The sequence below is a fragment of the Vanessa atalanta genome, chromosome 20 (genome assembly GCF_905147765.1).
Source record: "Vanessa atalanta chromosome 20, ilVanAtal1.2, whole genome shotgun sequence".
NCBI lineage: Eukaryota > Metazoa > Arthropoda > Insecta > Lepidoptera > Nymphalidae > Vanessa > Vanessa atalanta.
In genome coordinates this window covers 6,462,970-6,478,571 of record NC_061890.1, presented here as the reverse complement: position 1 = coordinate 6,478,571, position 15,602 = coordinate 6,462,970, and the positions used below count along the sequence as shown (strand labels likewise).

The 15,602-nt window shown below is 33.8% G+C and overlaps 2 protein-coding genes across 2 annotated transcripts; both read left to right on the top strand.

Annotated features, from left to right (window-relative positions):
• The first annotated feature begins 1,089 nt into the window (after positions 1-1,089).
• LOC125071710 (protein D3-like) lies at positions 1,090-5,998 on the top strand. The gene is made up of 4 exons (XM_047682059.1): positions 1,090-1,334; positions 4,231-4,354; positions 4,640-4,853; positions 5,757-5,998. Exons 1-4 carry the CDS (start codon positions 1,176-1,178, stop codon positions 5,893-5,895), a joined length of 636 nt encoding a protein of 211 aa, XP_047538015.1. The 5' UTR covers positions 1,090-1,175; the 3' UTR covers positions 5,896-5,998.
• Positions 5,999-8,818: 2,820 nt separating this feature from the next.
• Positions 8,819-13,875, top strand: LOC125072116 (protein D3-like). The gene is made up of 4 exons (XM_047682628.1): positions 8,819-8,929; positions 10,119-10,242; positions 12,792-12,996; positions 13,728-13,875. The coding sequence occupies exons 1-4, from the start codon at positions 8,819-8,821 to the stop codon at positions 13,873-13,875; spliced, it is 588 nt and encodes a 195-aa protein (XP_047538584.1).
• The last annotated feature ends 1,727 nt before the right edge of the window (positions 13,876-15,602 follow it).

The window sequence follows — 15,602 nt, the reverse complement described above, 5'->3', positions numbered from 1 at the left end:
GCGAAGTGAAGCCTGTGAGTTGCCTTTGATGAAAGTGGTAGTGTTATGATGGACCTCTTCCTTATGACACTATTTTCCCCAAACTGTTATTAATGTTTTTAATATTACCTATACCTACTGAATTTTTTTTTTGGCACAAAGTTTACGAAATTGTCGCAAATTCTTCTGTATTTTTTTTTTCGTGTTTATTTATATATTTTTAAGTAAGGACTTTTACGCCGTCTAAACATTTGAATGCTGTTAAGATAATTGCAAACAAAACTAATATAACCCATCGGGTTATCTTTATTTGTGTATTGAAGTTGTGTTTTTAAAAAAACGTCTAGTATGCCCAGAAAAAATGTTATTATAAGATTTGATATAATTTTAAATTTGAAATTTAAATTTGAGGAAAACATTTCGAAGAAAAAACCTATACATACGAGCACGATATTCTTGATATCTTTTAAGAATTGTTCCATTAATTTCGGATGAATGAGTTATTTTTCGGTTGTTTATCTTCCTGTATTTACTCTCACGTTGTACATGAGTTTCGTTGTGCACAAAATTAATGTTGTTTTTCTCGTTGTACTGTATCTTTTTCTTTTGCTTTGCACTTGCCTTTTTAGTTTTTGACGTGAACTTAGTAGACGCCAACAATCTATGCTTAAAAACGCGTAATTATTTCCATGATTTATTTCCAAATTAGTAATTTTTTGTTTAATATCGGTTTGACTTGAATTTTATCTGTACTTAGGTTTTTTATTATATTTATATTATAATATAAAGATTTAGCTAGCTATCACTCGATCTAAGCCGCTTATCTTTGAAATAATAAATATTTAGTTTTATTTAAATAGCTCAATAAAAATATATTTATCATAAATTGATATTTTTGTTGATATATGAAATTATTCCCCATTCAACGTCCGGCTGATTCATTTATTAATGTATTAACAACAATTTGGATTTCAAATTCTGTAAACAATATGTTAAGATTTTATCCTTTACCTGTTGTTAATATATGCACATAAACAGACAAGTGTGTTAAGAAAAATCATTCACCTTCACTCGATGCTCAGATAAAACCGGTTTCTATTTAAAGACACGGTGCCTCTTACAATTGTCATTCGCCGGTCTTCAGCCATCGATGACAGTCTTATCTGTTATCTGAGCGGTCGTCGAGTGCAATCAAAATGGGTCGTCTATTAAAAATTACGATAATTCTGTTAGTAGCAGAGAGCAATGTCAATTTTAGGGTGTTCGCTAAAGACTCGTCAGTTGTGGCAAAAGCATTTGAATCAAACGGAGTTGTGCCTGATGTAATTCCTAAAGCTCCTTCGTGCTTAGTCAAGGTGAGTTCGTTTATTCCATTGTTAATCCTAGTGTTCGCGTATCTGTGACCGAAATTCGACCGACCACTGTTGAAAATTTATTTATGGCCATGTTTTTCTTCTTTTATTTCCATTTTTTAATTTTGATTATGCTATAGTTTATCAATTGCTATTAAAGAAAAAAATCGGTTGACAAACTGAGAAGAAATACATATGTATGTATATAGATTTAATATTGTTTTATTTTGTTTGACATCTGTTTTTTTTTTAATAGCGTAAAGTTTTCTTGCAGTTTTATCCAGGTAAAAGTATATGAAAGTACAAAAAAAACAGAAGTATATCTTTTGAATATACCTACCAAATAATCGAACCTATCATTTAAATATATCAAAATAACAAGTGTAGCCTTTTCTCTTTTAGTAAATATGTATGTGTTAATTGATAGTATGTCATGAGAAAGGAGAAGTCTATACTGCGCCAACATCTTTTAAAGTACCTCGAAGCTACCTGTTCCGACTTCGCATTATAGTTATGTTTTAGACAGCCAAACATGTTTTTTTTCTTTATATATAGATCAATATATAAAGTAAAATATTATAATGTCTATTGTCAAATTAATGGTATTTATTTTGATCAATAGGTAGGTAGGTATAAGGTAGGTAATGGTAGGTATCTTGTAAAAGACGACATGGCTTCGAGGACAACATGTAAATTTTAACAAAAGATCGCAAGATCAAATCCGGACAAGACCCACTAAATGATTGTGTGCTTAATTTGTTTTTATAATTCATCTCATGCTCGGACAAGAAGAAACTAATACTGTTATTGTGCAAATTATTTTTTACTTGGCGGTAGAGCGTTGTCCAAGCCCATCGGAGTAGGTACCATCCACTCGTCACATATTGTACCGCCAAACAGCAATACTCAACATTTAGTTCCCAAAATTGGTGTTTTAAATTTTAATGGTTAATATTTGTTACAGCTCCAACATCTAAGGTTCATTAAAAAAATACTTATGTTTCCACAAACCCGCTGACTCTGACTTTCAAAATGAGGAAAGACGTTTGCCTATCAGTTAGATTTTGCTCTGCTGTATGCAGATACTTCTGTAAATATTTCAAAATCTACAAATTTAACGTGAAAAGTTTTCCTGTATCCGTGTAACAGATTGTCTTGGCAGTATACGCTTGGAACGCGCCTTCATTGAAAATTTCCTCACAGACTGCGTTGATAAGCGATATGATAAAAATATGCACCTTTTAGCTCCATTCCCTTTTACATCAAATTGCCTACATTTAGTCCCGTGAACCTTTGTAAAAAGTTATAGCAATATGACGGATTACAAAAACTAATATAAGTTTTATATTGAGCTGATTACAAATAATAATAAAAATTGTAACTCCAAGGATAGTATTAGTTAGTACCAATTGTATTAATATAGCCCCACAGTTTTTAACACAGTTTGTTGTTACACAAGTTATACTGTTCTTCAATACCACTAATGTGAGTAACTGTATCCGGACTTTAGAAATACCACTGTCTTACCTAGCCGATTTCTGCTACAGCGACTGTTTACCTGATCTTCGCTGTTCTGCCCTCCGATACGGTCTATTGTGATTTTTTATTTTATCGAACATGCCAAATGGGCTGCAAATGCAGCTGTTTTGTCGACCTTTATACCGGAATTAATAGGAATAAAAGAACAGATAATTTTTCGAACACCTTTTCTCACTCCTTGACTGAGCGAGGAATGCAATGTCTCTCTAAATAAATATGCTTTGTCACAATTAGTGCTTCCCAATTTATTGTTAATGCCTTACCAATTTTATCTTACAGGCCTTTTCGAAGATCTTCCTGAATTCAACTTCTGTTACTTTTGTTTGTTGACTATTGACGTTATCCCTTTTCTGACATACATATTTCGTCTCCCTTTTTTATTGGATGTAATAGATCTTTTCCTGTACAAACTGTTCTATTGATCAAGTTTTGCAATTGCAAAGGCTCAATATAGTATCATTCTAATTTGTAATATACACTCTCACATACACGTGGAGATTAATTTTCCAACCTCTAGTCTTTACGATATATTAGTCTAATTGTAATGAATTAAAACTTTTGCTTATTTCAAGTGCTCTACGCAAAGACTATCCGGAACATACTTTTGTAAACTTATTTTATCTATATGTTATATAAATGTCGTCTGACCAAGCGTATACATCACTCCATGATTGCATTGATATTCTGATAAAGTATCGTTGTTTTTAGCATTAGCAGCCCGTAAATGTCCCACTGCTGAGATAAAGGCCTACTCTCCCTTTGAGGAGAAGGTTTGGAGCATATTCCACCACGCTGCTCCAATGCGGGTTAGCGGAATACACATGGCAGAATTTCGTTGAAATTAGACACATGCAGGTTTCCTCACGATGTTTTTCTTCACCGCCGAGCACGAGATGAATTATAAACACAAATTAAGCACATGAAATTTCAGTGGTGCCTGCCTGGGTTTGAACCCGAAATCATCGGTTAAGATGCACGCGTTCTAGCCACTGGGTGATCTCGGCAAGTATCGTTGTACTGCTGGTAAAAACCAAATAAACCAACTCACCAGGAGTTGGTTTATTTGGACGGGTACATAACCCGCTCAACAAATATTCTACTGACAACATCAATACTTTGAACGTTAAGTCACTGTACCAACACTAGGTTTAAAAGAGACATCCGATCCCGTAGGTAACCTACTTATTATAACGACAATTCCAATGTCAAAACGAAGGTTACCAAGTTAATGTGGTCAATTTGCTCTTCTGTTTTTTTTAATTATTTTAAATAAAACAGAAAGGAAAAGAAGACAGAAGTAAAGTTAATTTGTAATTTGAAAATTGAATCTAAATAAAAGGTAAAGTTCAATTTGTTTCAGGTGAAATACCCAAGCGGTGTTGAAGTAAACCTTGGCAATGAGCTCACTCCAACGCAAGTGAAGGATATACCATCCGTGACGTGGGAAGCCGAAACTAACAGTTACTACGTGCTCGCCATGACGGGTATCTACAAGTTAAATTAATCTGATCTTATTCAATTTTGAATACAAACTATATCTCAATGCCATTATCAATCATTATTATGTAAAATAAAAAATGTAATGTTTTTCACTTACCTGCAATTTACTTTTCAAACTGTGATAAAATAAATAGAAAAATCTTGAATTAACTAATGTATCCCTATTTGTAATGTACTTTTAAATTTAAACAGAACAAGAATACACTTATAGTTAAATTATAAAAAATATATTTATTAATATTATATTGATGTATATGTAACATTTACAGATCCAGATGCGCCATCCCGCAACGAACCATCCCTGCGCGAATGGCACCACTGGCTGGTTGGCAATATTCCCGGAAACAACCTGGCTTCAGGCGAAACCCTCTCCCAGTACGTCGGCTCTGGACCTCCGAAGGGGACAGGCCTGCATCGCTACGTGTTCCTTGTTTACAAACAGCCTGGGAAACTGACTTTCGATGAGCCACGTCTTACCAACAAGTACTTAAAAGCTTCAAATCTTATACGAATAACAAATAACTATTTTCGAATACATAATTATGAGGTTAACGCCTTGCGCTACATACACTATTAGTGCACTTTACAAAAAAGATTTAGCCGTCTCTTTGATCTTCTATCTTACAAGACTTTTTTTTATGATATATATAGTTAGGCGAACGAGTGAATTGGCCACCTGATGATAAATGGTATCCATCGCCCATAGACAATGGCGCTATAAGAATTATTAACCATTCCTTACATCACCAATGCGCCATCAAACTTGGGGACTAAGATGTTATGTCCCTTGTGCCTGTAGTTACACTGGCTCACTCACCCTTCCAACTGGAACACTACAATAATAAGAACTACTGTTTACCCAGACCATAAGACTGCAGACTCCAAGGCTTTGGGTTTATTCCCCAAGTTGGGCAAATAAAAGTTGTTGAAATTTTGGTGCTTAGACTCTTGCGTCTCGAAAAGCAGTTAGTCGTGCACCTGAATCTTTTCTTCTGGATTATCCATCGGATTATAAAAAAAGGAATAGAGACTGGATTTGTTGCATACATCCTATGCATTTGGTTAGTCCCAGTTAAAATTAGTCATCACGACCGAAATCGGTCAGGAGGACAACATCATTATTTACCACACACACCACATTCTTTACCACAATGCAGGATCAGATTATATAACATCAGGAAAAAATAGAAGATTATTGTTGTCTTTTTTATAATATTGCTTGGGTGGACGGCAACTGGCCAACATGACGCATATGGGTAAATTGTCACCAATGTCTATATTGGTGTTTTAAGAAATATCAACCATTCCTGGCATCGACATTGCTCCACCAACCTTGGCAACCAATATATTATGGCCCACTGACGTTAATCCCAATATTTTTTTCAGATCTGCCGATAATCGTGGAGGTTTCTCGATCGCCAAATTCGCAGCGAAATATAATCTTAGCGACCCCATTGAAGGCAACTTCTATCAAGCCAAATACGATGACTATGTACCCATCCTGTTTAAGCAACTTCGACCTTAAGCAGCATCGAAACTGTACTTTGATTCTGTTATTAATATTATAGCATTTGTTTAATATTGTTACTATATTTTTTTTATAAAATAAAGATGACGAAACTATCATTTTAAAACTAACCTTTTATTTGAAAGCAAATGTACAATTTATGATTGTAGAAAGTATTGTTACTAGTTAGCAACAGGGTTTTTGGATTTTACCTCAATACTTCCAAAGGTTAAGTTAATGGCAAGCAGATAATGTAAAAATCTTGCCCATTGTAATATCTACAACGGGCGTTGTCACAAAAACCCTTTTGAATAACCTAAACGCCCTGCAAATCAAATGCCTGCATCCACCATTACACTTATTTAAAAAGCAGTTATTCTCAACACTTACCGTCTTACACCTAAATTCTTGCACATCATATACTTAATTCTACAAACTGATACGCTTGGCTTGGGCTCTTGTATCTGTTTTATCAACCCTCTAAAAGGGAGAAAAAAAGATAAAGAAAATAATAATAATAATTTATTTAAAAAAATATAACTATTGCAGTATTATAAAATATTCTTAATAATTTAACAAAAACATACTACTACGGACTACTAAATTTAAAATAAAGTTTATAAAAAAAAAAGTAATTTCAGTAGTAGTTGTTGATTGACGGATCTACAAGGTTTTCAAGTTTTGTTAGATGGAAAAAAATGTCTTAACAAAGAGGATGTTTGTTGGTGGTTTAATTTTTACTAAGGCAACGATGGGACTGACATTTAGCTTTGTCGCTAAAAAGTACAAAAAAAAAAAATAGATTAAAAAAAAAGAGGATGTGTACTATAATATTGATCTTTTTGAAATAAACAGTAATAATCATTGTGTAAACCTTCTAACACCACGTTCCCAACGTCACTATGATAAATTTCCACACTTTATTTTTTACCAAACCTATTTGAATGTTGTTAAAAATTCGATATCTGTTATCTAAATTATTTTATATTCAACCTAAAACTAGTAAAACGTTGAAATTCGATTAAAATATAAATAATAATAATAGTGAAATGAAAAGTTTACAAACGATAGGTGCGCTGTATATGCAATCTTGAGGGTTAACTGAGAAAACCTGGTCCTAATAAAATTAAAACAAAATAATTATAAAATACAAATGTTCCATGGAAAATACAACATGTACATTGTGCAAAATGAATAAATACCTGTTAATTTATCTTAAAATAAAATCCACTGTGGGCCTAAGGCCTATATGCTCCTCATCTTCTCCCTTTGAGGATAAGATGAGGAGCATATTCCACCACGCCGCTCCAATGCGGGTCTCACATGTGGCAGATTTTTTTTGAAATTACACACATCTAGGTTTCCCTTCACCGCCGAGCAGGAGACGAATTATAAACACAAATTAAGTACATGCAAATTCAATGGTGTCAATTATCATTTTAGTCCCATTTAAATTGTGTTAAAAGAGATGGTATTCATCTCTTAAGGTGAGCCTTTTTGTAATATTGTAGTTGTTTTATACTCTCTTTTAAATAGATTACGTAACAGTCCTCCTGAAAATATGTTCGTCTATTGTCTTAATATACAACTAACATTAGTAATTATTCGGCTTAAGTATGATTTAATATTTTGATAAACAAATTTCCAATGTCTTATGAAACAAGCAGCCTTTGGGTATCCCATTAGTGCGTTAAGACTCCCTCGCTGCTCCAACACTGGTTGGTGAATACGGACGTTGCAGATTTTCAGAAAGACGCCGAGTGGAATCGGCACTATCCCGTTCAAATTCATAATATTAGTAAAAATTATTGCTCAGTTTATTGCATTTTCTACTATGTTTTCAAGTAAAATGATGAATTGTGCTCGAGTACGAAATGAGTTGTGAAAAAATCGCAATACATTATTTTATTCTGTACATTAATATTATTATGTTTTCCAATTCTATTAATCGTGTTCTTCCGCTAGTTGACATATAAAATTTCCTATTAGAGTGCAATAATGCTATTATATATTCATTGTGTAATTAAATATGTATCTATGACGTCTAATTTTCACATTTGCATGTCTGAATAGATAAACTAGCTGTTCTCAATTAATCCTCCAAGATTACATTCATTATGAACCTACGCCTACCCTTTCTCATAATTTGCTTTTGCCCTTTTGCTCATTTCTTTCCAGTCGTCGTCTACTCATCTTATTTTCGTTTTTCTGAAATATAGTCATCCACTCTTATACGGTGTATCTATGTTTTTGTTTTATTATCGTTCTGGCTCAATCATCAGTCAATCGTAAACTACTGGAGATAGGCACCGAGGTTGAAAACTTCCGATTTGGAAGGCGAAGGCCTTCCAAATTGGCCTTTAATTGATTACACTGGCTCACTCACCCTTCTAAACGGAATACAACAACAAAGAGTTCTGTTATTTGGCGGTAGAATATCTGCTCAGTGGGTTGTATCTCCCCAGACGCACAAATCCCTACAACCAAGTGATCATCATCTTAAAAGAACTACTAGTATTAGTGACGTAAGGACGTTCAAGCCAATTTCATAGGAAATATACAATTTTATCATAAACGTACTTGGCTGTAAGATAACCTATAGTCAATGAAAAAATTCAAAAAACGTTTGGAAAATGTCACTTTTACTCGCTGGATGCAAGGTAGGTGTTTGTTCCTATTGCGCGAATGATACGTACGTACAAACAAACACATCAAATAAATTTATTCTTCCAATTAACGTTTCAGTCAGTTTTATTTCACTTTTTTCCGAGGGTCTCATCAAACTCAAAGCAATTTAAATAGACATTGCCTTCTCAAATTTTCATTTGACTATTAACAGCCACTGAAGACAGTCTCGTACGTGTCGTGTGCTATCAAAATGAGTCGTCTATTGAGACGTTGCGTTTCGTTTGCGTTTGTTTTGTTATTAGCAGAGAATAACATGATCAATTTATTGGCGCTAGCTGATGATGTCTCACCTGTGATAAGAGCATTCGAAGAGTACAATATTGTGCCCGATGTCATTCCCAGAGCGCCTCCGTGTTTGGTTAAGGTCAGTATTATAATAATAAAATAATCTATCGTTATTCTATGAATTAAAATCGAATTATCCAACCTTCGAAACCATTTTTAGGTCACTTAGAAACCATTACGCACGTGCAAACAGAATCTTAACATCTCTTTTAAAAGGTTAAACAAAACGCGAATCACAATCATAGGAAAAGCGAACCAACTATTTTCTGCTCAACACTAAGAATTCAAAACAGAGCAATATCACACATATACTATACATTATATATAAATATACTACTATTGAATGAGACATCATTTAGCTGGTATGTAAGATGTACTCGAGATAGTGCTACATCTAAGATTATTTCTCAAAGTTATTCATAAGACATTAAGACCACTTTTATCTACATTTCTATACATATCGCCTAATGAATACTTATCTAAGCAAATTAGAGATGAGACTCTTCAAGCTACTTGCGGTCGTAGGAGCGGATGCGTGAGGAGAGTGCGTCCATCTCTATTCCCAGCCGCGAGCATTACAAGGACTAACGTTGTTAACTCTGAACTCTGGAACTCGTCTAGATTGGCGGTCCCGCTGTCGGGCGTCACGGCTGTATGCACAAGCGATCCCATGGCGCCCTTTGGCGAGACAGACACTGGTTTTTAGTAGGCATTCCGGCATTCGGTTGCCGGTGAGTACCAACCCGCTTCAGGCGGGGCAAGGTGTAAATAAATGTATCCATAGAATCCGACACCGATGGTCTATCAACGATGCTCTATAGTAGTGATAAACAATTTTGTCTAAAAGCCAAAGCAATTAGCTAAAACAAAATATTTGTATTCCCACCAAGTGATGCTCAACTTGAATGTTGGTAAACAGAATGCAAGGTTATGGAATTCTCCTTATAAATTAGATATTTAGAATCATAACGTGAGAGAGTTAAACCGTGTATTAGTGTCCACGTTGGGGACGATACGTCCCGAGGCTAACTAAATAATTAACATCATACATAACATCTTAGTTCTGAAGTTTGGTTATTAGCGATATAACGAATGGTCAATATCTCTTACATCAGCAAGGTATACGGTCGGCGGTGACCATTATTTAATTTAAAAATCGTCAAATTACGTAAAGATATGTTTACTTTAAGAAAGAGATTTTTCCCTAATTCCTTGATAATTCAGAAAGTAAGTTCAAATTTCTTAGTGCATATTACTATCTCGTTCAGGTGAAATACCCAAGCGGCGTTGAAGTATATTTAGGCAAAGAGCTCACTCCTACTCAAGTTAAGGATGAGCCATTCGTGACGTGGAATGCCAAATCTGACAGCTACTACGTGCTCGTCATGGTCGGTATGTACAAGCTGTATATTTATATGTACGTTAGGCCAATTTTACACACATAAATTACAAAGACATGAAATTGCCCATAGTATAGACTTAACCTTCCTCGGTTCTTCAAATACAATGTACACTTGAGGCCTTCGGATCATGTTGACCCGATGTCAAAAATATGGAGTAATTGTTTTGGATTAAATACGAAATCTAATTATTTTTAAAACACATTTTTAAATAAAATTACAAACACATTAAACGACTACATTATACGTAAATTACTCATTTTCTTGGCAATACGAAAGGCACAAAATTTCAGAATGATTCAGACATATATATTTCTCACATTTTTTACAAATTTTTGAAGTTTTTACATCTTTTGAAGATGGACATACACTACACCTTTTTCTTTTATTAAAACTCTGAGCAGTGGAAGTATTCATTGTCTCGATAACATCTGACTGTATTCGTTGTACTAATTCCCGCGAAACATTTGTCCGAGGAATAGTTTGCCTACGCTCGATGTGATCATTTACCAATTTCATGCCTAATTTCTCTAGAAACAAGCGTCTTTGTACGATTCTCTTATGTTTCCAGTCTGGGTGGATGTCACAGTATAATACGTAAGCATTGAAACATGAAATATCAATCATATTATGAAATATGGCTATTGACCACCTTCTAGTCATTCTTTTACAACTATAGGTCGAAAACATTTTATCTAGAAAACCAACACCACCCTTCGTTGCATTATAGTCTATGATCATTTTTGGTTTTTTCTGCTCTGAATCATGTTTTTCTATTTTGTTGTGATTTGTGCTCAACAGAATAACATTTGTTTTTTTTTAGGAATGTACGAAACTAGAACCATTTTTGAATTGAATGCAAGAGTGGATGAAAACACAGGTTTCTTTATATCTCAAAGATCTACAGGTATCTGACGTTTATTTTTCTGTAAGGTTCCAAGAATAGTAAGTTATACAATCTAAAAGTTTTTCAGCTAATTCATAAGATGTAAAAAAAATTGTCACATGTAAGGTTGTTACCCCTTTAAACCTTCTGTCAGATCCAAAACTACACGCATTCCTTGTTTTTTTACCAGAGCACTTCCATGTAGTTTTTTTTTTAGAATTGAGCGAACGTATCCTGTTTCACTGTCACACAATATCCAGAATTTGATGCCATATTTACTTGGCTTGCTTGGTATATATTGTCGGAAAAGGACATCGACCTCTAAATGCAAGTAGCTGTTCGTCAATTGTGATATTTGTTTGGATTATAAAACATAGGCAACAGCTTTACCCATTCATTCCACATATCTTTCACAGCCGCTAATTTGTCACTCCGTCTTCTTGATTCTCGGTCAGAACGTTTATCAAAACGCATAATCACTGAAATTTCTTTGAAGCGTTTCAGGGACATTATTGCCCGAAATATAGGTCTCCCGTAAACTTTGGACCATAATCTTTCTAAACTTTCATCGTTAGACTTAAACTCTCCAGCAAAAATAAGAATACCTAGATATGCATCTAACTCCGTTTAATCTAACGCTTCCCATTTATTTCTGAAACGTGAAGAACCTTCTATATTTGTTTGTTTCAAAATTATAGATTTTATACGCTAAATTATAAATGTATTTATGCGTTTAGAAACATACCTGGTAATACCTAGTGTAAGTTTTACAACGTTTGCGCTACTCAAATGACCTCTGACTTCAAATGGGGTTCTTGAACATACAAATTCAGTATTTTTCGATAGCATTTGGTTTTCATTAGCACTGGTATTGGTATTGGTTGAAAGAGGCTCTTCATCGCTATTTGTTTCGTCACTACTGATTTCATTGTCTAAACTGAGTTGAAAATTGTAGGCAGGATTTTCATCCAAACTATTCTCCGTTTTTCGATCGATTTATATAGTAGTTTAGGATTTTCGAAATCATAGAATTAGTCAAGTCCAAACAACAAATGAATCAAATAAAAGTATCCATCTCACGAAACTAATATAATCTAAGCGCATACAAATGTAAACAAATATTTTTTCTCAAATTACCCTGACCCGAGGACTTTTTTCGGACTCGGGTATTATTGACCCGTGGAACCTTAGATAGAAAAAACTTATGTTTGTTAAGATAAGAGACTCCACCATAATTTTACAGTACTGATATAGAGTGAATGCATAATTAATAATTATCCTGAAGTCGTAATAAATTATATTAATAATTACGACTTTTATTGCCAGTTAAAATCAGATTCGGGTCAATATGACCCGAGGAACCGAGGAAGGTTACTTATATAATAGTATTTACCAAAATACCAAAATCTTCTCCGAAACACACTGCATCTTCAGCCACTTCTATATTGTATAGTTTGTTCAGTTAGGCATTACAAAATAAACTGTCTGTCATTTAACAGCATAGATGTTCTTACGAGTAATTTAAAAAAATTTGAAAAGATGTAAAACACAAATATAATCTCATCTTATTTAAAGATACACTGGTGTCCTACCTGTATATATGTAATTAATTGAATAAGGTTTTATATATCTTGATATTAATTTCCATATTCTAGATGCCACGAACATCGAGAATCGTATAAAACGCGAAGTGCAACACTGGCTGGTTGGTAACATTCCCGGTAACAACGTGACCTCAGGCGAGACAATTTCTGAATATATTGGTTCCGCACCTCTACCAAGAGATCGCAACATCTACGTGTTTCTCGTGTACCAACAGCCCGAGATATTGATCTTCGATGAGCCTCGTATCTCCAACAGGTTGATCATTTAAATGTAGCTTTAATTATTTAATTTAATATAAAATATGTATTTCTATAAAAAAATTATTTATTGCTACAATGCTTGGCCGATATTACAAACATGAGAACTATGTCATGTAAAAAACACAATGGAATGTGCATTTTATACTCAATCAATAAGATACCTACTAGTGTGTATATACTATAAGATACTATAAGTGGCAAAATAGTAGCGTACGACGCACGTCCTCATAGACGGCTGCCCCTATCCTGTGTTCTTGGGAAAAGACGACGAGTTGAAGGGCGTACTATCCGTACGATTATTATGCATATAAACGACAACATAACGTTTTGTAACCATGTATGCATTATTCAATCTATTTCTACAATATAAATATAAATCCTTGATAAAATGTTAAAATCAAAATTTTATTGTTTGGTATAAAAACTAGGGATAGGAAAGAGATAATTGTAAGTTCATGTTTTTCAGTAAGCAGGCTTAGAACTATAACAGATATACCACAACTGTGTACAGGAGTGGGAACCAAAATATCAGAAAATTCCGAAATTCGTTTTCGGTTTGTTTTTGGCAGTAGCAATTTTTTTACCAAACAAATTTTTGCTGTATTGATTTTAAAAAAGAATATCTAATGATTACCTCCTCCCTTATTATTTATACTAGATTGGTTTTCCAATTTTAGATTTAAGCTTTAAATACAATTTATTTCAATCAAACCTTGTCTTTTTCAGCTCTATTGCAAATCGTGACTGGTTCTTCGTTAAACATTTTGCCACGAAGTACGGTCTTGGTGACCCCGTCAACGGGAACTTCTACGTAGCCCAGTACGATGATTATGTACCCATCCTTCATGAACTCGTAAATCAAAATGACAACTAAAATATCAACGTCGCAAATCACTAAATATATGTTATGGATATTGTTATTTTTATACAATAATGAATATTATTAATTGAAGAATGAAAAATTATTTGAAAAGATTCATTCTACTATTGCGTGAATAAAATTTAGCAGCAAAAACATTTCTTATTATTTGTAATGAGTTACAATTAGTAACGGCCTATTAATGTCCAATTTCTGGGCTAATGCGGCTCCTCTACTCTGAATTGGATTGGTTTAACTACTTTCTGTATCTGGCTTAATAAATAAGACGTCTTAATATATATTTTTTGAACTTCAATATACTATCACATACAATGGCAGGTTTCTTCCCTTGACAAATTCTAAAAATAAAAGAGTTTAATGGATTACATATTAAGCTACACAAAGCAATTTTTATTCTTCAAATATGTTTATTTGCTCCAGAATTTATGTAATCATACGCAGTAGGTGTTATGAAAATTTTCATATACTACAGCCGCAATTCCATCTAAATTGACATATACAGCGTCGAAACACTCGAAACTTCGAAACGCACCAAAATCGTAGCCTGTACAGTTTACTTCATCTTTGTCGCTTCCGTTTTTGTTGTCCTCTAGTTATGCCTTTGTCAAGTCGATTATATATATTATGTATATCAGGTAGGCGGACGATGGGCCACCTGATGTTAAATGGTCACCACCTCCCATAGACATTGGCGCTGTATGAAATATTAACCATTCCTTACACCTCCTATGCGCCACTAACACTCAGTGTAATACTGACTCACTCAGTGTTGCTGTTTGGTGGCAGATTACCTGATGAGTGAGTGGTACCTGCCCAGACGGGCTTGCACAAAGCCCTACCACCAAGTAAAGTAAAATATTTAACCTGTCAAGTTCAACTGATGTAATGATGATCTTGCGAAAGTTTTTCAACAAGCTCATTTTGATAACTATTATTGTTAAATTTGATAAGTCTGTTTTCATAAAAAATAAATTTGAACACAGTTTTAAAAATCGTTAAAAATTATTCCGTTTACATAATTGTATATTAGTAATATACTACATACGTGACGTACGTATTGTAACGAACAATTTATGACAAAGTCAAAGTCAAAAATCTTTATTCAATATAGAAGTGTTTACACTTGCTTATTGATTGTCAAAAATCTACCACCGGTTCGGAATTTAGCACCTCGGACCTGAGAAGAACCGGCGAAAGAAACTCAGCTATATTTTTAGAGGATATATATTTTTTTTTTAACCATTTTCCATGTACAATTTTAGTTATTTGAAACAGCCTGGAGGCGATCATTTCATTCCCAAGGTGTGCAGTCAACTAAAAAGTCATTAGTGTTATAATATCCTTTAGCACACAAACGCTCTTTAACGTAACATTTAAACTTTTAAATAAATAATAAAATATATTTATTTCTCACGATTTTGTAGCAATATATAACTATAACTGCAATAATGCTGTTTTATTGTAACAAAGAAGTTATATTAAATTATTCTTTCATTAGGTTTGTCTAAATAAATAATTTAAGTCGACACGTTACGCCAATCGCTTGCAAAATCGAGATAAACAAACGGATAGATAAACAAATGATAGTTTTACATATTCCTGATAGCTCTATGTTATGCATTACAAATAGTTTGTGATTAATTTAACTTTATTTATAACGAGCTATCGCCTGCGACTTCGCCTACGGTTTCGGAGTTGGTCATAAAAAGAAGTCATCAGGT